Source organism: Sus scrofa, chromosome 7, assembly GCF_054392235.1.
Source record: "Sus scrofa isolate SSC_HxYL_T2T_F1_AM1 chromosome 7, Sscrofa_HxYL_maternal_Yorkshire_Landrace_v2.0, whole genome shotgun sequence".
Lineage (NCBI taxonomy): Eukaryota > Metazoa > Chordata > Mammalia > Artiodactyla > Suidae > Sus > Sus scrofa.
In genome coordinates this window covers 2,974,916-3,000,771 of record NC_139389.1, presented here as the reverse complement: position 1 = coordinate 3,000,771, position 25,856 = coordinate 2,974,916, and the positions used below count along the sequence as shown (strand labels likewise).

At 53.7% G+C, this 25,856-nt stretch overlaps 1 protein-coding gene across 8 annotated transcripts in view; it reads right to left on the bottom strand.

Annotated features, from left to right (window-relative positions):
* Nucleotides 1–2,079: 2,079 nt before the first annotated feature.
* Nucleotides 2,080–25,856, bottom strand: part of CDYL (chromodomain Y like) — a 181,120-nt gene continuing 157,343 nt past the window's right edge. For all 8 annotated transcript variants that reach the window (XM_084967244.1, XM_084967245.1, XM_084967246.1 and 5 more), the window contains 5 exons: nt 16,115–16,371; nt 14,594–14,766; nt 4,433–4,643; nt 3,040–3,183; nt 2,080–2,421 (listed from right to left, as the gene is read on the bottom strand). In XM_084967244.1, coding sequence (XP_084823370.1) covers nt 2,263–2,421; nt 3,040–3,183; nt 4,433–4,643; nt 14,594–14,766; nt 16,115–16,371 — 944 coding nt within the window. In that variant the 3' untranslated portion in view covers nt 2,080–2,262. The remainder of the gene's footprint in view (nt 2,422–3,039; nt 3,184–4,432; nt 4,644–14,593; nt 14,767–16,114; nt 16,372–25,856) is intronic.

The following is a 25,856-nucleotide window of genomic DNA, read 5'->3' as shown; positions in this document are numbered from 1 at the left end:
CCGAAGCCCGTGTTCATCTCCACTTGATGCTGGCAAGTGCAGCTGCTGAGGGAGGCAGGTGCACAGGGCAGAGCAGTGTGAGCACGGGCTACCCGGGCTCCAGCGCCCCCATCTGTTTCCTCGGGTGTAAAGCTGAACAGGTGTGTGCAGTGGCAGATTCAGGACGTCGTTCCAGTTCTGGGCTTTACTCTGAGGCCTAAAGGCACTCAGAGGTCTGCCTCGCCTGGGTGGAGTCTCTCCCTTCCAGGGGAGGGCTGCCCCCAGCACGTCTGGAGGCCCCCAGGGCGTTCTCGGACAGGAAGGGCCTGGCTGGCGAAAGCTGGTTACGGGAAGGACAGAAAGGCCTCGGGGAACCCAGAGGCCACGGAAGGGGCCGACTGGACCCGGCTTCCTGAGGGCAGCGCCGGACGCGGCGGACAGCCTGTGCGCCTGGCTCTGTCCCCTTGTCCTGCTAGCGGGTAGCTGCTGGTTCTCCTCTAACAGTTTCCTTCTGCCGCGTGACGTTCGTTGGCAGCAGTGTCAAAGCCAAGGAAAGTATGAGCAGGTTGGAGCCCCGAGGGGGCCGGGCCCTGGCCCCGGCCCCTGAGCTCCTGCTCTGTCCAGAGGGCAGCGGGGTGGCCCTAGCTGGCTGCCCCCCCACCCCCGCTTCTGCTTACACTGTGGGGTGGACTTCCCGTACCCTGCTCAACCGTGGTAGGCCCCCGAGTGTATTTCACCAAAAAGAGAGGAAACAGCCCCTGAGAAACCTCAGAAGGGAGGAATTATCAGAGAAACATTTCAAATGTGTTAAGAAATATTAGTTTTATTTAACCAGTTTTCACAGCTGAATATTTATTCTATAAAAACTTTACAGATTGTACAGTTTATATATAGTTCAAACTACGGAACGAAAAAGTAGGTCCCACAGATGCAAAAATACTGCACCAACCAGTCCAAGGTAAAGGCAGATTTACACACTGTACAGCTCTCCACGAGGCCGGGAGGTGGTCGGTTCTAAGTATAAACTTCAAAACTGTACAAAAATAAGGTTTTGATTTTATTTCACTCTTCATACATTCAATATGATTGCAAGCTCAGAAGCCTAGCCCACGCCAGGCGTCTGGAATCAGGAATCAGCCCCCACTCCCGGCAGGAATGGGGACGTGATGGACACGGGGCACTGCTGGACAGTAGCCTGGACTTGGTGTGTTGTGTGGACGTGAAAGTAGAGACCAAGAACCTTAAACGTCGAATAGAAGGTAGTTCTTTCTCTGAAAGAGGAGTTTCTGCATTTAATAGTGTGCCGAGAGAATTTTAACTTATTAAATAAAATATATTCTAAGTGAACCTAAAAATTACATTTTATAAACATAAAAATACTTTTTTTTTTTTTTTTTGGTGTAGTACATCAATCGTATCTGCAAATAGAAAACCAAAACTGCATATAAAGTAGAGTTTCTCACCCAGCCACAAGAAGCACTTATGTAGTATTTTACAAAAGGGTCAGAAAAACGAATTAGAAACCCACTAGGATTAACTTACAAATTACGACATCATACTCAGGCTATCCAGTGATTCACTAATACTGCCGAACAAGCTTTCCCTGGGGAGTGGTTTCTTCGTGGTGACTGGGTAAGAAGCGGGCAGACTTTAACAAAGGAAGCGTCCGTCAATTGATGTCTCAGCATGAATCCTAAGTGTGTTTTAGTTCGTCTGGGGTTATGTTCAGCAGTGGGCGTCTCCTCAGAAACACTTCTCCAAGAGAAGCCTGCCTTTGGATTTAGGGTTTTCCAGCTCTGAGGCTTCTGTACCTTCTTGGAGACAAGGGCACGCCTCAGCTCTTTCTGGGTTTTGGTCTGGGGCAGGGGAGGCGAGGCTGGCTAACACCTCTTTAGATGCTGTTTCTAGAAGGAAAAAGTAAGGAAAACAAACATTATTCCAGACTTTTCTGCCACCCAAACCAGGAGGACACGCTTCCCTCATATACAGTACTAGCCAAAGAAAACAAACGTCAGCGCCTCCAGGAGCCGCCCGGAGCCCCCCTGACACTTTGATACTTGGGATCCTTGCTAAGTACAAAATAAGGACGTTTGGCCGAAGGAGCGTTGTAGTTATTTATTGTCAAGTTACAGTACTTAAAACTCCTTGGTCATCAACAGCTGGGCTGTCTCAAGTCCTGCCTCCAAGCGCGAGCTACAGAGCGAGCCTGGTTCAGCCCGGAGGGGGCGCGGGCCCCCTGGAGCCCCGCCGTCCCGTGCGAGCCCCGCGGCGCCGGCGGCCGGCTCAGAACTCGTCGATCTTCCGCTGCAGGTACTTGAGCATGGAGTCCATGCCCTGGGCCGAGCCCCAGATCTTCCGCAGCACCTCGCACTCCCGCTCGTTGGCCTGCTCCAGCTCGGGCTTCATGCTGCAGCGCACCAGCGCCTTGGACTCCTCCAGCACCTGCGCCAGACAACGGGGGCGGGTTAGCGGGCAGGGACCGGGGCCGCGAGCCGGGCTCCCGGCCGCCCCCACGTGTGCAGAGGCAGCGGGGGCACCCGAGGCGCTGCCCCCACGCCTCCCCCCACCAGTCAGGCCCCCGGGGCCAGAAAGTGCATCCCATTCACGGTGCACGCCCCTTGATGTCTAAGGGCTGCGCAAGGGTTTCGAAAGCGACCTGGGCTCTGCACACCCTGGTCCCGCCCCAGCATCGAGACCAGCCTTGGGCCTGCGCCACTGCGGGGGGGCCCCTGCCGCCGGCGTCCGCGCCTGCGACGGCCGCTGAGGGGATTTTCCAGCCGGAATTCAGGGCAGTGGGGAGGGGGACGCACGTCTGGGGTGGCTGAGGCGGGAGCTGCGCGGTCAATGCTAAGAACCTCTGGTCCTGGAACGGGCCTGGGGCAGTCCCGCCAGCACGTCGGTCCCGCACACCCCGGCTCGCCCGCGGGGAGGCGCGTGTGGCCACAGCGGAGGGCTCTGGGGACAGGGAGGAGCGTGGCAAGGGCCGCGGCCCGCAGACGTTCGGGGGCGTTTTGACGGGGCTAGGTGGCACCGCGAGAGGCAGGCGCGGGGGCGACGCACCACCGGGTTGCAGGACGCGAGCTCCTTGATGCGGACCATGACCTCCTGCGTGAAGGTCCCGGGCCAGAACACCTGCGAGACCAGGCCTTTGCCGCAGGCCTCCTGCGCCGTCAGCTTCCGCCCGCTGAGCAGCATCTCATTGGCCTGAAAGGCAGAGGATGCGGGCGTGAGAGGCGGACAAGGGAGACCCGGCCCGGGAACGTGCCAGCACGGGGGGGCGCCGTCAGCCGGGCAGCTGGCAGCGAACCTACGGGCCAGGGACTCTTAAAGCCAAAACGCTTACTTATGGGGCAGAACAAGCCCCTTGACGACGTAACCAAGGAACCCAGGTGAGAACGGGTCCCCTCGCTGGAGCGGCGCAGGGCCTGGCGTGTCCCTCCCTCCGGCTCCCGGGTCGGCCCTCCCCCTGGCGCATCCAACACCCACACCAGGCTCCCGGGCCCGGAGGTGCCAGCGCGGCTGACGCCGCCGGTGATTTTAGCGATTTGCACCACAACTCAGCAGGGGCCACGACGCGCTGCTCAGCCTGCGCAGGGTTCTAATCTAAGGGCGGGAGACTCTGCTGCCGGCGGCCCTTAGCACCTGGCTGTTAAAGTAAGAAACCGCCCAGGACCGGGGACCACGGGGAGGCGTGGGGGTGGGGGGGTGCATCCGTGTCACAGGGAGCCCCTGCTGTAGGGCGACAATGAAGCCCATGCTCGGCAATGACAGACACAAAGGACCTGCCCCTTTAGTCCACGTGCTTGAGGCCACGAGGTGTGAAGCTTGGTGGGGCTGCCTCGCAGCCCGGCCCCTCCCTGCCACAGGCGCCAGGACTCCTGCCGCACGCCACAGGCCACCTCAGCCCCCACTTCTGCAGACCCCAACCCGTGACACTGCCTCTGGCCCCATTTCAGGGACAACACGGTACGGGGAACTTCTATTAAGCACAAGCTACAACCCCAACACAAACTCTTGCCAAGGGCAGGTGAAAGAGCTAGGCCAATAAAACCCCGCGATTCTGTGGGAAAAGCACCCTGAAACTCGGCAACTCTGTTCCCTGCAAGCATGCTTTTCGGTTATTAGGTCAAGGACCTTTCGACTGCAAACTCTACTTTTTGGGGTACGAACTGGGTTTTTCTCCCGGTGGCTCTCGATGCAAATGACACAGAGACGGAGCCCCTTCTCGGGAGTGAGGCAAAGCAGCGTCGCCACACAGCCCGTGAACCAAACCCGAAGCCCCCCCGTGACCTCGTGGATTAGAACGTGAGTTCATGAGCACGAGCTGAACCCCCCCTGCACCTGACGCAAACTCCCCCGAGGGCGACCGGCAGCGGGCACGTCCGCAGAGCAGCAGCCGAGCCAGCCGTCCGCGGGCAGCGCTCGGGGTGGTGTGAGAGGAGGCGGTACTCACAGACGCGCCCCCCATGATCTTGGGGAACATGACGGTGGAACAGCCGTCTGGACTCTGTCCGAAGGTTGTGTAGGGTGTTTGAAACCAGGCCTTTTCGTTGGCCCAGACCACGTCGCACAGAGGCAGTATGGACGCTCCGAGTCCAATGGCCGGGCCGTTTACAGCTACAATAATGGGCTTCTTGAACTGAATGAAAGTGTTCACGAAGTTTCTAAAATGGAAAACAAACGGGGGATTACTCAACACACTGCAGAGTTGAGCCACAGAAGAACCCACTTGTGTGGCACTCAGTAGAGCCGGATGTAAAACCGGAGGGGGCATAACCGTGAGCCAAGCCTCGCCGAGGCCTCCCCAGACCCTGAGGCCGGGGGACCGTCGCTCAGGACCCGAGGCCTGGGTTCGGCACTGCAGAAGGACCAAGACGGCTTCCTCTGACACGTGCAAACCACGGCCTTCCGTCGGCCAATCTAGAAGCTGTGCCAGAGGAAACCTGCATGGGGTTCCTGGGACCGCTGGTGCTGGGCAGTGACAGGGGCCTGGGGTCAGGAGCCCTGGGGCCTGGGTCTGGACTTGGTCTGTGACCTCGGCCAGCTCACTCATTACGTGGTAACACGGTTACTTCTCGAGTCTACAGAGAACCAGAGGCAGTGGCTCGGGGCGCACATGCAGGAAGCTCCCAGGCTGGCTCAAGGTCTGCGATCCCACCAGGGCATCGCCTGCCTGGACACGCGTGCCCAGCACTTGCTGCTGTGCACCCTGCTCTGGGCGAGAGCCGGGCAGGTCTCCCAGGACCGCGGGGGCGGCACCGGCACAGGGGTCAGGGCTTCTCACCCTGCCTGCCCAACGCGGCCCTGGGAGCCGACTCAGCACCTCAGCGCGGGGCTGCAGAGCTGGGCTGCTCCCCACCGTGGGGCCCGCTGGTGCTGGACCACACGGGGGCCGTGCACCCTCCTCCCCCCGCTGGAATCCAGTGCTACGTCCAGAGGCTGCCCCTCGTGAAGATTTAACAGGAAGAGAAGGACAAATGCCCCAGGTAAATACAGGGTCCTTTAAGGCATTCAGTTCTGGATCAGAGGTACAGATTCCAAATTCTAAACCTGAGCCCAGTTTCAGAACCAGAAAAAAACCCTTCTGGGCGCGCCCCAGAGTTCAGCAGTCTAAAAGCTGACCAAGCTGTGCAGGTCGCCTCTGAAAACCACAGCTCAGCATCTTCGATAGCTTCCCCGCCTCCCAGATACTGACGCCAGGGGTCATGTATGTTTTGGACGGCAGGACGGGCAGGTCTGGAGGGGTGTGTGTGTGTGTGTGTGTACACAGGGGAGAGGGAGTTCCAGAGTTGGTGTGTGTGTGTGTGTGTGTGTGTGCACAGGGGAGAGGGAGCTCCAGAGTCGGGTGGCCTGCAAAGCCTCCCCACTCTGGGGACTGTTCCCTGCAGCCCTGCAGTCTGCACCACCCCAGCCCGCCCCAGGGTCCTCGAAGGTGGGATCCAGAATTAACTCCTTCCAATGAAAGAGCCAGCGGCAGAGACGTAAGCCTCTGAAGGAGAGGCTGAGGCGCCAGCAGGAAGGCCTTGAGCTCGGCCTGTGCCATCTACACGAGGCTTCTCCGCTTCTGCCACCTTTTGAGGATCCGGGGTCAGTGACGAGGAAGGGAAGGCACCTTCTACGCTCAGGGAAGGTCGCCGCTGAACTGTCTCCATGGTTTAAAGCAGACGCCCTCCCCCGGTACCTCCACTTTCACCTGCTCTTGCCAACAGGGGCAAACAGAAACTGTCCCCCGGCTGCCATCTGGAAACCAGGGATGGAATCAGGGCACAGTAACGTGAAAGAGGCCCTCGAAACAGTGTGACAACAAAAGGGTTTTGTGGCAAAAATGGTAAAAAACTTACTTCACGGAGCAGGCAGGGGTCCTTCTCATGTTGTGTGTTTGTGTAAATGAAATAAGCACTCTGCTTCTACACCAGGCAGTGACAACCAAAGCCTGCATTTCAACAGGCTGGAGAAGATGGAGCGGAATCGTCTCCCTCCAAGAAGATGACTTTGTTGTCATTTTTGCTTGGAAGGGAAACAGTCCAGGCCCCGGCCTGTTTCTGGGCGGCTAGGAATTACCCAGCTCCCGCCTCTGAGCTCCGCAGCCCCACCTCCCCCTGAGGACGCAACCGAGCCCTGCATGGTCCACAGCTAGAAACTCCTCTTGTGTTTAAAAACAAAAACGCACCCCTCGCCTTTCCTAGCTGGTGGAAACCTCCCTGAGCCTTGAAGGCTCGGCCCTGGCTCAGGGGAGGGAGGTGGCGCTGCCTTCGGGCTGGGTGGGACCCTTCAGGCTCTAAGGAGCAGAGAGTCCACCTGCTGCCTCTGGGGGCATCAAGCAAGCGTTTTCTCAGACTGAGACTGTAGGACCGTTCACAGTGCCTAAAGCAACAGTGTCCTTGGAATTTGCTGTGAACTGCGTGAAAGACTGTGTTGGGGAGGAAAAGATTCTATGTGCCATAAAATTAGTTTAAAAAGACTTATAATTAAATAAAGTCAGAATTCTCTCCACTCGTTTGAAGAACATTTACCACCCTAGAGACCTCACCAAAAGGTGAGAGAGTCACCTAAGACCAGCAGTTGGGGGCTGCTGGGGGTGGGGAGGCAGCAAGTTTAAGAGCAGCGGGCCACTTCCTGGCCCCTTCTCAGCCAAGCCGTCCCTTCCTGGAAGGGCTGGAGTGGAGGGGGGCGGGGGCGGGCTCCAGGGCCCCCTCCCCACGTCACTGCTCCTGCTTCTCCACAGACAGGGCGGCAGCTGCTGCTCCCCCCCCACCCCCACCCCCAGGCTTCAAAAGCCGGGCGCTGCAAACCAGTTCCTAATGATTTTGTTTTTACCGCTCATGTGCGGACTGATTCTATTACAGAGAACCTGCAACCTGGTTACCAACAATCCCGGCCATGGGGTTGGCCGCACAGACACTGAAGAATCTGTGTTCGAACCCGAGCTTCCCATCTCCCACCTTTCCTTTGGAAACTCACTGCGATGACATGCTTTGCCCAAGTTTTAAGGAATTCTAGACACTGCAGAAATAAAAAATACACACAGTAATCGCTGAACGTCTGTCAAGCAAGCTAACACGCGTAAACGTGAATTTCAATGCAAAAGAGCCGTTGTAAAGGCTAAGTCAGTTTGGTGAGACTGACTTTGGGGGATCTCGCGGGAGCGCCCCGAGAAAAATTCACACTGATAAACGAGGTCCTGCTGGACTGCACCGGGACTGGATCCGGTCTCCTGGGACACCCCGCGATGGAAAATATAAAGAAATTGTGCGTGTGTGTATACATGGCTGAATCACTTTGCTGTACAGCAGAAATTGGCACGTAAATCAATTATACTTTAATTAAAAAAAAATTCACGTGGAGTTCCCGTCGTGGTGCAGTGGTTAACAAATCCGACTAGGAACCATGAGGTTGCGGGTTTGGTCCCTGCCCTTGCTCAGTGGGTTAATGATCTGGCGTTGCCGTGAGCTGTGGTGTAGGTTGCGGATGCGGCTCGGATCCCGCGTTGCTGTGGCTCTGGCGTAGGCTGGTGGCTACAGCTCCGATTCAACCCCTAGCCTGGGAACCTCCATATGCTGCGGGAGCGGCCCAAGAAATAGCAACAACAACAACAACAACAACAAAAGACAAAAGACAAAAAAAAAAAAAAAATTCACATCAACAAAAACATAGTCATTTAAAGAAGAACCAAGTAGATTTTCCTACAGCAGAACCTGGCTTTTCCTAGAATACCAAATCTTTTTTTTTTTGGCCTTTTAGGGCCGTACCCACAGCATATGGAGGTTCCCAGGCTAGGGGTGGAATCGGAGCTGTAGCCACTGGCCTACACCACAGCTACCCCAGATCTGAGCCCCGTCTGTGACCTACACCACAGCTCACGGCAACACCGGATCCTTAACCCACTGAGAGAGGCCAGGGATCGAACCCACAACCTCATGGTTACTAGTTAGATTCGTTTCTGCTGAGCCACAATGAGAACTCCCCAATTCAGCTTTTTGTGGGGAGTAAGGCCTTTGGAATTTCAGAAAGTGGGTGGGTGAAGAAACTAAACGTTTAAAGTCACCTTGTTAGTTCAACCAATGAATCTCTCTTGATCTGTCTTTCCTTTGCTCTTCCTAATCCCAAGACAAGCCTTCACCACTGCCCAGGGCAGCTGCACCCCAGGGGAGCGGGTGAACCAGGCTCCAGGCAGTGGGGAGCCGAGCACGGGGGCTGAGCCAGAACTGAGGCTGACAGACCGTTTCCTGCTCTGCAGAGCTCAGACCCCACTGTCACGGGGCCTTGAGAGTGATCGTAGGGGAAACACACCTAGTCGCCACCCGACGCATAAGCGGCTGTATTTAACGACTGGAAATTAAAGTCCTCCAGGGCGTCCCCGGAAGGACGGGATGGACTGAAAATCAGGAACATCTACCGTCTGTGCTGAGTGATGACGATGCGTCCAGGAATCACGTGCGTCCATCAGGCAGTTTCATTCGAGGTCCCGTAACGAGATGGTCCCACCCAGTCTACGCTGTGAGCCTGAAGGTACTTAACGCAGGAGGCCAGAAATCCTACTTCGTAGCATCAGATTATAGAATTTCCAACTATTTTTGAAAAACACAAAAAACCCGTCCACATGTTACCTAAAAAATGGTCATGTTTGCCTGCTGTGCAGCACAGGGAACTCTACGCAATAGTCCGTCCTAACCAACACGGAAAACGAATCTGGAAAAGAATGCGCACGCATCTAATTGAATCACTTCGCTGTTCATCTGGAACAAAACACTGTAAATCAACTACACGTCAATAAAAAATTTGTAAAAATTAAAAAAAGGACGGAGAGAGGATTAGGATGGCGGAATAGAAAGACTGAAGCTCAACTTCTCTCCTAAAAACAACAAAATTCACAACTAAAGGCTGAGCAATCTCCACCCAAAAGGACCAGAAACCTTAAAAAATTAGACACCCTACTCCCGAAGAAAAAGAGGAGGCCACATCAAGAGTTAGGAGGGGCGATTTCGTGATATAAACAACCCCATACCTCCCGGGTGGGAAGCTCCACAGACTGAAAACTTTACAGAGACTCACCTACGGGAGTGAGAGCTCTGAGCCTCACATCAAACTCTCACGTGCGGGGATCTGGCACTGGGAGAAAGAGCCCCTGGAGCGTCTGGCATTGAAGGCCAGCAGGGCTTGTGCACAGGAGCTCCACAGGACTGGGGGAATCGGAGACCCCATTCTTAAAAGGCACACACAGACTTTCACGTGCGCTGGGTCCCAGGGCAGAGCCAGGTCTCCAGAGGAATCTGGGTCAAACCTGACTGCAGTTCTTGGAGGACATCCTGGGAAAACAGGGGTGAACGTGGCTTGTGGTGGGGGAAGGACATTGAAAGCAAAGCTCTCGGGAATATTCAGCAGCTGCCTTTCTCTGGAGGGGCCATTTTGGGAAAATCTGGCCCCACCCATCAGTCAGCCTGAGAAGCCCCAGGGCAAACAACAACCCAGGTGGGATCACAGCCCCACCCCTCAGGAAACAGGCTCCCTAAAGACCCCTCGGGCACACAGCCACCTCTAATCCCATCCAGAGACTAAGCCCCACCCTCCAGAGGGATTAGAATCAGCTCCACCTACCAGTGGGCAGGCATCAGCCCCTCCCATCAGGAAGCCTACAGCAAGCCCCCCATACTGACTTCAGCCACAAGGGGGGCAGACAGCAGAAGGAAGAGAGGCTAAAACTCTATTATCTATAAAAAGGTCACCACACCAAAAACCTATAAAAATGGAAAGACTATAACTCAGATGAGGGAGAAAGGAAAAACCCCAGAAAATCAGCTAAGCGATGAGCAGATTCTCAGCTTCCAGGAAAAAGATTAGATTGTTGATGCTAAAGATGATGCAAGACATGGGAAATAAACTGGAGGCAAAGATGGATAACTTACAGGAAACACTGAGCAAAGAGATACAAGATATAAAACTTAAACAAGAAGAGATGCAAAATACAATAACAAAAAATTCACTAGAAGCAGTTAACAGCAGAATACGGGAGGCAGAAGAACAAATAAGCGAGGTGGAGGACAGATGAGTGGAAACTACGGATGCAGAACAGAAAAGAGAAAAAAGATTGAAAACAAATGAAGAGAGTCTCAGAGAATTCTGGGACAACGTGAAACGCACCAACATCCATATTATAGAGGTGCCAGAAGGAGAAGAGAGAGAGAGAAGGGGACAGAAAAAATATTCCAAGAGATAATAGCCGAAAATTTCCCTCACATGGGGAAGGAACCACTCACTCAAATCCAGGAAGCACAACGAGTACCATATAAAATAAACCCAAGGAGGAACACCCCAAGACACATATTAATCAAACTGACCAAAATTAAAGACAAAGAGAAAATCTTGAAAGCAGCTATGGAAAAGAAACAAGTAACATACAAGGGAACCCCAATAAGGTTATTGGCAGATTTTTCAACAGAAACTCTGCAGGCCAGAAGGGAGTGGCATGATATACTCAACGTGATGAAAGGAAAAAACCTCCAGCCAAGATGACTTTACCCAGCAAGGCTCTCGTTCAGATTTGAAGGAGAAATAAAAACCTTCACAGATAAGCAAAAGTTGAGAGAATTCAGCAACACGAAACCAGCCTTACAACAAATACTAAAGGAACTTCTATAGACAGAAAAGAAAAGACAGCAACAGGAAACAAAAATTCCACAAATGACAAGGCTCACCAGTAAAGGTATATATACAGTAAAGATACGAAATCATCCATGCACAATTATACCACCAAAATCAGAAATTATGGGAAGAGGTGGGTACAAATGCAGGACACTGGAGATGAACTTGCCGTTAAGAGAACAACAACTTAAAACAATCTCATACACATATAGACTCTTACATCAAAACTTCAGAATAACTGCAAACCAAAAATCTACAATTGATACACAAACAAGGAATCTCTGGAGAAGAAATATATCTCATAGTAAATAAGTGCATAATCCACCATGAAGGAGGTCATTTGACATCATTCTTGGAAGGCTGAAGTCTTCTTAGATCTGATTCTGATTTCCTCTCCATCAAAGAACTTATGATAATTATAATTAAACAATGCCACTGCACAATTAAATAATACAGTTCTACAATTGTATTGTTAATAACCATTTCTCTCCATGGTACAATGTAAAGTCTATAATGTCTTGTTTATCACACCACCCAGAATGGTGTAATGCCTATACTGAAGAATCGATAAGATGTAACAAATTGTGAGGATATATTTATATAGTTACACTGTTTTTTTAACCAATTTATGCATTTTATATTTTACTTATTTTCAGAGGGTGTATTATTTTTGCTATTCTTACCAGTTAAGTTATTCTTTTTATTATGCTATATAAAATATTAAAAAAAAAGAACTCCTATTAAAAAGGAAAAAGATCGACAACCAGTTGAAAAACAGAAAGTAACTGACTAGGAATTCCACAGAAATAAAAAGGACAAGCCCTCGACACATGAAAAAAAAAATTTTAAAAAAAGGTCACGTTTATCAGATAGTGCCCTATATGCATGCATGTGTATATGGTATTAGAAAACATTAATTTTGAAAATTATTGAAAATGTTATATAAAAGGCCAAGGCAATACCCTACAGCCCCCAGGCATGGAGTTTCAGGGCTCCCTCTGGCGGGACTGTGCCCATCAGAACCACCCGGGGAGACGTGTTGGGCAGAGATGCCCTGTCCACTCCAGACCAATGCAGAAAAGGCTTCTGCCACCTCCATGTGTGCCTCTTGAGTGGTTAACGGGACCGGAGTGCCCAGGACCCCCAAATCAGTGCTTAGAGTCTCAGCCACTTGGGGCCCAATAATTAACAAAAGCAGCTTAACCTCCATTCTCCAGATAACTGGGGATTTCAGAGAAGATCCAACCAACTTTACTGCCACTTTGACAAGTCCACATCTTTTTTTTTTTTTTGTCTTTTCTGGGCTGTACCTGTGACATATGGAGGTTCCCAGGCTAGGGGTCTAATCGGAGCTACAGCTGCCAGCCTACACCACAGCCACAGCAAGGCCAGATCCGATCCATGTCTGTGACCTACACCATAGCTCAGGGCAACGCCGGATCCTCAACCCACTGAATGAGGCTAGGGATCGAACCTGCAACCTCATGGTTCCTAGTTGGATTTGTTTCCACTGCGCCACGATGGGAATTCCTGCAGCTTTTTTTTAATTAAAAGGAATTTTTTGGAGTTCCCATCGTGACTCAGTGGTTAGTGAACCTGACTAGCATCCATGAGGACGTGGGTTCCATCCCTGGCCTCGCTCAGTGGGTTAAGGATCTGGTGATGCCATGACCTCTGGTGTAGGTCGGATCCAGCGTTGCTCTGGGTGTGGTGTAGGCCGGCAGCTACAGCTCTGACTGGACCCCTAGCCCAGGATTCTCCATATGCCGCAAGTGCAGGCCTAAAAAGATGAAAAAAAAAAAATTTTTTTAGGGCCACACCCACAGCCTATGGAAGTTCCCAGGCTAGGGATTGAATCCGACCTGCAGCTGCCAGCCTACACCACAGAAACGCGGGATCTGAGCTGCATCTGTGACCTACCCTGAAGCTTGTGGCAGTGCCAGATCCTCAACCCACTGAGTGAGGCCAGGGATGGAACCCACGTCCTCATGGAGAACAGTTAGATTCTTAACCTGCTGAGCCACAATGGGAACTCCGCAGGCTGCATCTCTTTATAACGTTTTCATGTGTAAATGACAAATACCTAACAAAAGGTTCTTTGGGGTCCCTCTGGGGTGTGACACTTTAGGAAGGGGGGCAGGACAGTACAATGGTCTTTCTGGCTGGTGACTGGGTTTCATTCACCTCAAATAAAATTAATCTCTGAAAAACAAGACACTTTATATTACACTTACAGGGAGTTCCCATTGTGGCTCGGTGGGTGAAAAACCCAACTAGCATCCATGCGGATGTGGGTTTGATCCCTGGTCTTGATCAGTGGGTTAAGGATCTGGTGTTGCTGTGAGCGGCAGTGTAAGCCGTAGAGGCAGCTCAGATCCCACGTTGCTGTGGCTGTGGTGTAGGCCAGCAGTGGCAGCTCTGATTCAGCCCCTAGCCTTGAAACTTCCATATATCGCAGCTATGACCCTAAAAAACAAAGCAAAAATAAAAAACAAAAAACAACCCCCCCAAAAAAAAACAAACAAAAAAATACACACACATACACACACACAATGATTAGCATGAGTTACATACACAAGATGAACCTGCATATGCTTATTGCAGAATTACATGGTTCAAGAGAAAAGCTTCTCGCACTGCTATAACACAGAAGTGGAAAATCTGAAAAGAGAGGAACTAGAAACATCTTAAAGGCACATCGCTAAATGGGAACAGCTGCGAAACAACACATGGTATCACTCCACTCACTGGACAGAACCAACACCACATCTGTGCTGTTTGTCTGTGTACATGAACGGTGTGTGCGTGAGCACACATGTGTGCACGGAATACACGTCCGAAAATGTTTTTAAAAGGGTTGGAGGACACCTACAAGTGAACCCTGGATTCCTCGCGGCGGGAGGGGGATTCAGAGAAAGAACTTCTACTTGTACCCACATCCCCTCGTTTTACCTGTAGCTGAACTCAGGGTGAACTTAAACAGTCCTCTCACCTGACGCTGCGGACCTAGCTTGTAATAAGGCCTGACCGGTTTACTTCTATTGTTGTTATTTTTCTGGCCTCACCTGTGGCACGTGAAAGGGATCCAACCTGTGCCACGGCAGTGACCCAAGCTGCTGCAGGGATAATTCCAGAGCCTTAACCTGCCGGGCCCCCAGGGAACTCCAATTTAATTTTGAGTCAAGCGAATGGCAAGCTATTAGGTGAAAGAGAGTGCACCTTTGTTCCAGGGCCAGAACAGAACGCACAGATGCTGGAAACTCTGGCCACGTGCCACTGTGCCCTCTGACCACCGGGACCTTCCCTGAGGCTGGGACGGGCCAGCCCTGTGATCGGGCCTCGGCTCCAGGCCAGGGGCCCCCAGAAGAACGGGAGACTGGGTACCTTCGCTCCCAGCCTCTCAGCGGAGGGAGGGTCCGCGGGCCCGTGCAAGCTGGCCCGGCAGGGGAGGGTCGCGGCGGGCCGGGGTGCATACCTGATGGCCTCGGCCATCTTCGTGCTCTCTCTCTTCCTGTCGTCGGTCAGCCGCCGGATGAAGTAGATGAAGTCGAGGCCGCAGCAGAAGACGCTGCCCACGGCGCTGAGCAGCACCAGCTTGCTGTCGTCGGCCGCCGCCGTGCTCAGGGCACTCTGCACCTCCTTCATCACCTGGAAGGCAGGGGGGTCGCGGGGCTGCGGGGAAGCCTGCGGGCCCCCCCCCACCGGGCACCTGGAGCCTCGGAGAGCACCTTGGGGCCCTGCCCCCATCGACCACCACTTACAGGGACCCGCTAGGTCCGTGTGCTGTGAAGCCAGGGGCTGGGGCTCTCGGGGGCTGCGTGTCATCACGAAACTCGTTAGGACAGACGTGTCCGTCTAACTAACCTGAACAGCCTAGACCTGGCGGCTCTGGGAGGCGAGTCACGCATTACAGTCACTTGGCATTTCTACAGTTTGGACAGCAGATGGCACAGGCATCCAGTTCTAAGAAACTACTAGTTCAGCTCTGTTTTGTTTGTCTGACACCAGCCTCCCAACTGGGGACTGAAAGCCCAGCGTGGGTGCATCGTGTGGCGAGTAGGAGCCCGTCAGCGTGGAGTGGTGTTCGACTGAGGGACAAGCCTTTAAAATGGCCTCTATGGAGTTCCCCACGTGGCTTGGTGGTAATGAACCCGACTAGTATCCACGAGGCTGCAGGTTTGAAACCTGGCCTGGCCTTGCTCAGTGGGTTAAGGATTCGGCGTTGCCGTGGCTGTGGGGGCAGGCTGGCAGCTGCAGCTCTGATTTGACCCCCCCACCTGGGAACCTCCATTTGCTGCGGATGAGCCATAAAAAGCACACACACACACACACACACGCACACACACACAGTCTCTGTTGAAGTACTTAGAAACAGGCAGTCAAAGTGCCCTGCAGTGTAACAACTTACTGAGGACCAGCCCTGAACCAGTTTGTCCTGGAACCCTGGCCAGACACACTGGCTGTCTGCGGTTTGGTTTTCTCGTCTGGAAAAAGGTCGACCTGGGTGCTCACAAGTGGGAGAGAGACCGGAACTTAACAGGCTACAGGCCTGACACGGTGCAGGTCCAAACGCTTCCGACCCGAGGGACGTCCCAGAACCAGGTTTTGAAGCTCTGCAAGCACCGGTCTCTCTCGGTCTCGGGGGCTGCCTTTACCGGCACGATGGGAACGGAACCACCTCGGCCGGAAGTTCCCGTCCAAGGAATGCTGGGGACTGACTGGGAAGGGCGGTGAGGTTTTCTAAGGGGCTGGGCTGGGGCGTGTGACTCCTGTCTGAACAGCTCCTGGGGACGCCGACGAGAGTGACGGGACGGCTGGTGCACACAGCTCACGCGTGATGTCAGAGAGCCCCCTGCCCCGATGGACGGCTGCCGACCTGGAGGCGGGAGCACAGGGGGCCCGGCCGCCCTTGTGCAGGCAGCTGTACACCTGCTGTGCTCCCCTGGCTCCAGCCCCAGGGACCCGGCCGCGGGGCAGCCCCGAGGCCCCTGCTCACCTCCGGGTTGAGTGAGTTGTTCTCCGACGACTTGGTGGACAGCAGGATGTGGGTGAAGCCGTCCTGCTTCCGGACGACGATGTCTCGGTACCTGTAGGCGCTCTCCGTCTGCCTCACGCTGAAGCGCAGCCGCTTGTCGAAAGGCTGGTCTCGTCTGTCGTCAATGAACTTCCTCTTCCCGGCTGTCACGCCTGTGACCGACGGCTGTAGGCTGGTTGGCCCATTGGCCGTCAGCACGTCCATGAACGGAGAGGTACCTGCCAAGGCGACAGCCACAGCGTCCTGAGGTCCTGCCACCAACTCGCCCCCCAGTGCCGCCTGTGAATTAGGTAAAACGCTCATGACAGACCCAGGATCAACTGTACTGACTTAAGAATGCTAAAAACTAGAACCTTCTGAGAGTCTACTTTTTTACCGGCTGCACTTGTGGCATTCGAAACTTCCCGGGCCAGGGACCCGTGCCACAGCAGCGACAATGCTGGATCTTCCACCGGCTGAGTTACCCGGGAACGCCAGTAAATGCCTTTAAATGTAGACTCCAGCATCCCCTGGTGGCGCAGGGGGTTAAGGACCCAGCGTTGTCACTGTTGTGGCGCGAGTTCAGTCCCTGGCCCAGGCAGTTATACACGTCATAGATGCAGCCAAAAGTCAAAAAACCAACAGGCCAAACCCTCCAGGTCAAGGCATTTGTTTTCCTTCAAAGTCTGACAAGGAACTTGCCCTTTTCCTTCTCTTTGCTAATAAAATAATGATGAAAAGGCATGTAATGAAAAGAAGCTGCCACATTTGAGAGTTTTAAAGAATGGAATTCAAAGAGAAGGGGTCTCGTGAAAAGCACATGTTCCACGTAGGACAGGCTGAAAGAAAAGAAGGAAATTGATCAATAAACATCTTAATATTAGAGCCGAGGCTATCTGCCATTTGGCCAAAATTTCTTCTGAATGAAGAGCCGCTTTTCAGACACATGATGGGCGGGCACCCCCACCCCGCCCGAGGCCACTCCAGACACTCGGGGTCTTTCTCTGGACGCCTCGACCTCTGTCCCGCGGTCCTCCTTCCGCATCTGCAAACAGCGCCCTCGCCCGCCACCGAGGATGCCCCGCTAGCGCCCCCGCTGGGTCAGCTCCACAGCGCCAGCCTGGCTGCTGGGCTTCCATCAGCCTCAAGGGCACAGCCTCCTGAACCTAGTGTCTCGCGCAACCACCAGGTCAAGGGTTTTGCTGAACACTTTCCCCGCGTTACCAAGAAACGCCAGGGTACGAGGTCAGGTGTTGCGGCAACTCACTGCCCTCCTGCGCACGTCGGAATATCATCCAACGGGAGCGATGCGCAGAGGCTGCGCGGGGAGCTGAGGGCCGGAAATGAAAGCGCCGGACCCCGCTCTCCTCAGAGGCAAGGCGGGGGTCCTCGGAGGGAGAGCCGGGGAACTGAGTCAGAGACGGTTCCTGCGGAGCCAGAGAGGAGCCCGCACTGGGCAGACGACGCGCGAGGGAGGCCGCATCAGCGCCGCAGAAACACGCTGGCTCCTGCGCGGCGGGCGCAACGACCCTGGAGGCTTTGCTGCGTCTTTTTAGGGCCACGCGCCCGGGGTGTTTCTAAGGGAAAGGGCGTCCTTACCCGCGAGACGGGGCGCCGCCGCCTCTTTCCGAGGGGTCTGGCAAGGACCCCCCTTCCTTTCAACCTCCAGCCCCTCGGCCACCAGACCCCGCACTGCGTTCCCGGCTCGGCTACACCCTCCGCGCGGCGCTTCCCAGCGCTGCCCTCTGTTGGCGCGCCCGTCACAGCCTCGCCTGGGCTGTCCCTTGGGTGCCCTCGTTCCCCTGTCCTGAGCAGGACTCAACACGGACGGGTGGCTTCTCGGGTGCAGAGAGGAATGGACCACAGGCGATTCTGAAGCCCTGAGCCCGGGCATCCGCAGGGACGCCCGACGGGGAGACGTGGTTTCGTCCACTGCTCCCCTGTCCGGGGCAGAGCGGCGGGGGAGCCGGTGCTAACGGCGACCGCGGACACCAGAGGCAGGCGCCGTGGGAGGAGGGACGGCCGCCTGGCAGCGGGGACCTGTCGCCAGTGGCCTGTGCCACAGGGGTGAGGGGAACGGAGGCGGGGAGGGGAGATTAGAGCTGATATTAAACGTGGGCGACTTGTCCCACCCGCGCGGAAGCCAGACTACAGGATTCAGACAAAAACTCCTACGCAAAAAACATGAATCTACAAACCAAGAACGTGTTAAAATGTGGTTTTAAGGAGCCCAGAAGTAGCAACTGCGGGTGGTGGCTGGGGACGGCAATCCCTCAGCCTCAAAGGAAATCCCAACAGAACAGCCCACCCAGGGGCCACCAGAGAGGCCACGGCCTGGGGAGGGGGTGGGGGGGCATGTGATGCGCTGGAGGCTCTGGTGCCCTCCAGAGGGCGGGTTCCCTGGGCGCAGGTGCCGGGTGCCAGCGGGAGAGTTCTGCGGAGGGGGCAGTTATCCCAGGGCCTGCGTCAAAGCCGTGCGGTGACCTGCTTCAGATCAGCCCTGGCAGCCCTGACCTGCTCCTGTTTCTCCGTAAGGTCACAGCCTCCTCAACCCTCCAAGTTTTCCTGGGGACTTCCCTCCACAAAAGCAGGACTTCTAGGCCTTGGGTGCACCTGGCCTTGATGTGGGAGCTTCGGAAAAAGCAGAAAAAGCAGCTTGTCTGAGACGGCCAAGCCCATGGAGCTCTCCGTGGTTCTGCAAATCCCAACCTGGATTCCTGCTGGCTCGTGCCGACTAGGGCAGCTGAATTCAGCCTCATCTCCCTGTTCAAACACTACTCTCTGGTGCTGGCAGGGTCCCTGCTGATTACAGATGCTGTGATCTTGCCAGTGGCTCAGCCGCCCCCACCCCCCACCCCTAAGAGCCTCTGTTCTCCACCTCCAGGGCCTTGTGACAACTGCCTGTGCCCCACACAGACGGGGAAGTGCTCACCGCAGGACCAACCTTGGACTTGCGGGCGCCAGCACTGGGCCATGGCGCTCTTGACGCCCTTCCACGGTCCAGGTCTGTGTCCCCAGGGCCTCTGTGCTCGCTCTTCCCTCAGCCTAGACGGTCCTGTCCGGGTCCTGGAGCTTCAAATAGCTGCTTTCTGCCCATCTGGATGGCAGCTCCAATGCCACCTCCTCAGATGGCCTTCTTGGGCGACCATGTCCGAGGGCCCCTCCTGTCCCTATCGGTGTGGCCCACTCTGTCCTCTCGGTAGTGTTCCTCAGCCCTGTTCTTTCTCGACTGCTTTTTACTTACACACTGTCATGCTCTGCCACCGAGCACCAGAGCGCGGGGTCCCTGCTGGTCTTGTTCACTGACGGCTGAACATATGAGGGGAGGGGTCCCCTTCAGTCCAGCTCCACCCACTCGGAGGAGGGGGCCGGTGGCCCATCCCGCCTGGGGACACCTGGGGACAGGAACGCTGCACTTCAGAGCAGAAGCCACTGCTAAGGACTTAACTAATAATAAGAAACGGTTACAGTCACCGACACGCATCAAGCAGATGACGAGAAAGATTTCAAACGTACAGGTAAATGCAGGGCAGCAGCTGCCAATCGCATTACACATGCCAGGCTCTTAACACAGACCATCTCACTTAAATCCACGCAGGGCCCCCAAAACTGGGCCCTGTCTACAGAGCTGATGCTCAAGCTGGGTCTTTCTTGGTGACAAAGATGTGGGTGGGTCTTTTACGCTGATCCCAGGAACCCAGGGGACAAAACGCTTCCGACACCCACACCCTCCACATCCAAACTGCAGGCCCTGCCCAGGTAAGTGCCACATTTAACGCAGTGTCTGTTTTTCTTAACCATGCAACATGGGGCTGCCATTTTTACTAGGGTCCTATCTTATTTTAAAATCTGCCGTCGACAAAGTCTTCGTGCCTGGGGCCCTACCCTATGTCCCCCTAGGCCCTGTGGTTTTCAGTGTGTGATTCTGCCTGGTCTGGGGATTTTCAGGAATGCCTGTGTTGTGTTACTGCAGAACTGGCTCTAACTTTTTCCCCCACTGCTCAGGATCAAAGCCATTCTTTGTGCCTGATTCAGGAAAGAACGCATCCCAGCCATGTTTCAGGCCTGGCCCCAGAAGTAAAACCATCTTCCCAACGGCCTGTGTCACGAGGCCACACATAACCAGCGGTCACTGCCCCACAGGGAATCAGGATGGACGCGTGACAGCTGCACGTGGGCAGCTTGGTTTCTCAGCAGCCAAATCCCTAGGCCTGGTCCTCAGGCTGCTCCTGCATCTCCCTTTCCTCTGCGGGGAAATTGGGGGAAGGAACAGGAGCAGAGGGGCCTCTGAGACCAGGAGGCGGGGCCCTCGGACACGGGGAGGGAGCGAGGATTCAGGCCCTTAGGTGGGTCCTGCTTCCTCAGCTGAGGCCTCCCCTTCTCTGCAGCAGGTCACACCCAAGTCTCACCCCCCCCCCCAGTCTTTAGGGTGTCAGGCTCACGGTCAAGTTAACAGTATCCTGTGTCCCACAAGCCCCCGGAGGGCGGTGGGACCTCACATGTGGTTCCATCGCACACAGACATGCGGCAGACCGTGTCGCTGGCTGTTCCTCCTTCAGACCGTGTTGCTGGCCCCAGATGTCGCCTAGGGAACCTCCATCTCCGCCTGTCACCCTTGGAGCCGCCAGCACTTACTGCCTCGAGTCCCAGCCACCTGGGCTCTTCCCGGGGACCTGTGTGACCTCTGGTCAGATGTTCGTGAGGCCTGCAAGCCCCTCACAGCCCCTGATGCTGCTGGAGGACAGACCCAGGAGAGCGGCCGCTGAGGTCACCGAGCCCCTTCTTCATGCACATCCAGTGTACGTAACGATGTGTAAGAAATCTCGTTACTACAGCCCCCCCCACTCCTGACGGACCGCTGTGTGGGTGGTGCCCGCCCGCCCGCCCAGCTACGGCTTCTGGTCATCAGGCTGCTGGTTCCGCCTCTGGCCCCAGGGATGGCAGAGGGAAGGCCAGACTGTCCTCGGTGACGGGCACCTCGCTCCCTCCCGAGCACGCTGGAAGCCCGCAACGTCCTGCCACATCAGCCACCTGCCAGGCACCCCAAAGTCAGTGCCCTGAATGCCTCCCTCCCACGCTGGCTGCTGAGGCCACGCTGCCCGTCTGGGTCTAGAGTAGAAGGTCCTTTTCTTCAGCTCAGTTCAGTGGGGAGCTCACACCTGGTCTGACCATCGGCTGTGGGTTCCCCTCACCTGAGGACGGGCGCTGAGTCCTCTCTCGTCTACACGACGGCGCTTTTCAAGCTCTGGGACGCACCATCAATTTCGGACACCCAACAGCACTGATTCACTTCAAAGAGATGAGCCAGAAAAACCAGACTGTCGCATGCCAGTACCCAGGCCACCAGATAAATGTGTCTCTTCCCGGGGGCTGCACGGGCGGAGTCTGAGGACACAGCCTTAGAGTGCCGGGCACCTGCACGGGCGCCCTTTGGGAGAAAGCTGGGCTCTGCTCGGGGCCCAACCTGGCCGCAGACCCCCGCCGAGCCCTCTCACACTGGGCTGCGAGACTCCTGGGGCAGGAGGGCACCCAGCAGAGCCTCCCACACTTGGGATGCAGCTGCCGAGAGCATAAGCTGGGGCGCTCGTGCCCCACCTCCTTTCCCGAAGCACCACCACCACCACGGACTCCCCTCCCTGGCCCTCCCTGGCCGGCTGCCCCTTGGTGGGGTAGGCGGTAGGAGGGGCAAGCAGGACGCCCGGGCCCCTGCTCCCCTCCCATGGCGGTGGGCGGGGCAGACATCCGGTCCCTGCCCCATCCGCCCACCCGATTGCCACTCTTGCTTCTCCAGCCTCCTTGCTTCTCCAGCCTCCCCGCTTCTCTGCCTTCCGGCGTTGGGTGAGTGACAGCCGGGCCACAAGAACTCTCCTCAAACCTTCTAGAAAAGTGATTTCCCTACCAAAAAAAAAAACACCCCAAAACCCAAAACCCACCAAAAAACCCTTAAAACCCAACTTAAATAAAAACGCATCAGGTATACAGTCAAGGCGGGGTCTTTCCCATGGGCTGGGGTCTCCTGAGCCTCCGACGCTCCCCTTCGGGCCCCTCCTCCGCTCCAGGATCCGGGCAGGACGTTGAGATGAGCTGCTGCCATGCTGCTGCCATGCCGAGCAGGGCCCGGGCACCAACACTGGGGTGGGGCGGGGGTGGTAGGGGCAGGACATCAGCACTCAGAAAACACACTGCAAACAACTCACTCTTTAAAGAGAAGAACCTAAAGATGAACGGTGGGTAAAATCCACTTTAGCGCAGAGGCACACACACTAAACCACAAAACAGCTCGTGAAGGCTAGAAGTACACTGAAGACAGGTAAGTGGAAAACAGTGGAACAAATGAGTTACGAACCTGAGAGCACACAGAATTAGGAAGCATTCTGAAAACTGACAGAAAAAGGAATATAAGCTGTGATTTCTTCAATTAAAATTACTGTTTAATAACTTTTCGGAGAGAACCAATATAAAAATATTAAGTATGAAAAGCCAAGAGGAGACTTAAAAATACCGTCTTGAGATAAAGCAGCAATGACTGCGACTGTAATTTTAAATAAACTTCAGCTAATTATACTTTCCTAAAACCTATATAAGATCAGCCTGATTAAAGCAAAGATTAAGAACCAAGAGGTGTAAGGGACTTTCGATGTGGGATGTGTGATGAGCTGCCTCTGCAGCGGTTCCCAAATTGAGTCCCAACGGCATCACTGAGCAGCTTAAAAAAAAATGCTCCTGGTGCCACACTCACAGCCACCCCAGGGCTTCTGGGAGGGGAGCGGGGCACCTCCCATGTGACCCTGACACACAGGTCAGGTCTGAACAGGATGCTCAGGGTGACCCCAGGGAAAAAGCTACCAGCAGAGGACCCCGCCCTGACTGGCAGTATAGTTCCTCCCAATCAGGGGAGGGCGCTTAAAGTCCAAACACCCGAAACCGACCAATAAGGACGCGCAAAGAAGAACACATGACACATCCCAGAGGTGAAGCCGGGCGAGACCTCAGGGAGCTGCGGCAACAGTCACCCAGGGTATCGGGAGTGCGGGGAAACCCGAAATACTCCCAGGCCCCTTCAACAGGATGGCCTTCTCCACTAACAAGGTCAGCGAGTCCATCAGAGGGGCCGGAAAGGCCGGGGGCGGGGCCCAGCAGGGCGTTTGGACCGGATGGTGCAGCCCTGCTCACCCAGGGCGCAGCTCGGCTGCTCGGGGAGACAGGCTCGCAGGCTCAGCTAGACGGCTTCAAACGCGGAACAGCCTCCCGGCTGCGTTTCCCATTCCGTCCTCTGTCGCAGTGAGCACTTCGGAGAGTGGATGCTTCTGCATCGGGGCTTCCCAGTCAAGGACAACTCGTCTATACTTTTCCCGCTTTCCTCCCCAAAAGCAAGAGCGGACATGCCAGTGATCAAGCATGCCAGTTTCTCAGAGGAGGAGAATGGACGTCGAGACTGCGAGGCAAAGAGGGGACAGTGGTCACCACAGGCCAGGGGCACGAATGGGACCAGGCGTCTCACTGAGTCTGTCTCACACGGTGAAAGCTGCAGTCCTGGGTCACGGAGCCCCCGTCCCGCAGGAGGTCGGAGGGCCGCCCACAGCTCCCCTCCCGCCTGGCTCATTAAAACAAACTCTAGCAACATTCTCAATGGTGAAAAGCTGAAAGAATTCCCGCTGAGATCAGGAACAAGACAAGGATGTCTGCTCTCACTATTCAACACAGTTTGGGAAGTCCTAGCCACAGCAATCAGAGAAGAAAAAGAAACAAAAGGAATCCAAACTGGAAAGGAAAAACTATCACTATTTGCAGATATCATGATACTATACCTAGAGAACCCTAAAGACTCTACCAGAAAACTATCAGAGCTCATCCATGAATTTGGCAAAGTCACAGGATACAAAATTAATACACAGAAACCGATGGCATTTCTATACACTAACAATGAAAGGTCAGAAAGAGAAATTAGGGAAGCAATCCCGTTTACCATCACATCCAAAAGAATAAAATACCTAGGAGTAAACATACCTAAAGAGACAAAAGACCTGTACTCTGAAAACTGTAAGACACTGAAGAAAGAAATCAAAGATGACACAAACAGATAGAAAGACATACCTGAGTCAATATTATCAAAATGACTATACTACCCAAAGCAATTGATAGATTCAATGCAATCCCTATCAAATTACCAAGGATATTTTTCACAGAACTTGAACAAAATATTTTAAAGTTTGTTTGGAAGCACAAAAGACCCAGAATAGCCAAAGACATGCTGAAAAAGAAAAATGGAGCTGGAAGAATCAGGCTCCCGGACTTCAGACTCTACTACAAAGCAACAATCATCAAAACTGTATGGTACTGGCACAAAAAACAGAAATATAGACTAGTGGAACAGGACAGAAAGCCCAGAATTAAATCCACGCACCTACAGCCAACTAATCCATGACAAAGGAGGCAAGAATATACAATGGAGAAAGGACAGCTTGTTCAATAAGTGGTGCTGGGAGAACTGGACAGCCACATGGAAAAGAATGAAATTAGAACACTCCCTGACACCATACACAAAAATAAACTCAAAATGGATTAAAGACCTAGATATAAGACCAGATACTAGAAAACTCTTAGAGGAAAACATAGGCCAAACACTCTCTGACATAAACCACAGTAACATCTTCTCAGATCCACCTCTTAGAGTCATGACAATAAAAATAAACAAATGGGACCTAACCAAACTTAAAAGTTTCTGCACAGCAAAGGAAACACCAAACAAAACGAAAAGACAACTCACAGAATGGGAGGAAATCTTTGCGAATGAATCAACAACTGACAAGGGATTAATCTCCAAATTTATGAACAACTCCTACTGCTCAATACCAAAAAAAACAAACAACCCCATCAAAAAATGGGCAGAAGATCTAAACAGACAGTTCTCCAAAGAAGACATATGGATGGCCAAAAAACACCTGAAAAGATGTTCAACATCACTCATTATTCGAGAAATGCAAATCAAAACCACGATGAGATACCACCTTACACCAGCCAGAATGGCCATCATCAAAAAGTCTACAAATAATAAGCGCTGGAGAGGGTGTGGAGAAAAAGGAACCCTATTACACTGTTGGTGGGATTGTAAATTGGTACAACCACTGTGGAAAACAGTATGGAGATTCCTCAGAAAAGTAAAAATAGAACCACCATTTGATCCAGCAATCCCACTCCTGGGGAGAAAACCATGACTTGAAAAGACACATGTACTCTGATGTTCATTGCAGCACTATTTAAAATAGCCAAGACATGGAAACAACTTAAATGTCCATCGACAGAGGAGTGCATCAAGAAGATGTGGTACATATACACAATGGAATATTACTCAGCCATTAAAAGGGAAAAAAATAACGGCATTTTTAGCAACATGGATAGACCTAGAAATTATCATGCTAAGCGAAGTCAGACAATGAGATACCAACATCAAATGCTTTCACTGACATGTGGAATCTGAAAAAAGGACAGACTGAACTTCTTTGCAGAACAGATGCTGACCCACAGACTTTGAAAAACTTATGGTTTCCAAAGTCTGGGGGGTGGGGGGATGAGCTGGGGTGTGGGATGGAAACAATGTAAAATTGGAATGTGATAGTCATTGTACAACTATAAATGTAATAAATTCACTGAGTAATAATAATTAAAAAAACCCCAAAAAACAAAACAAACTCTAGAGGCAGAGCCATCGCCACCAAGCCAGGTG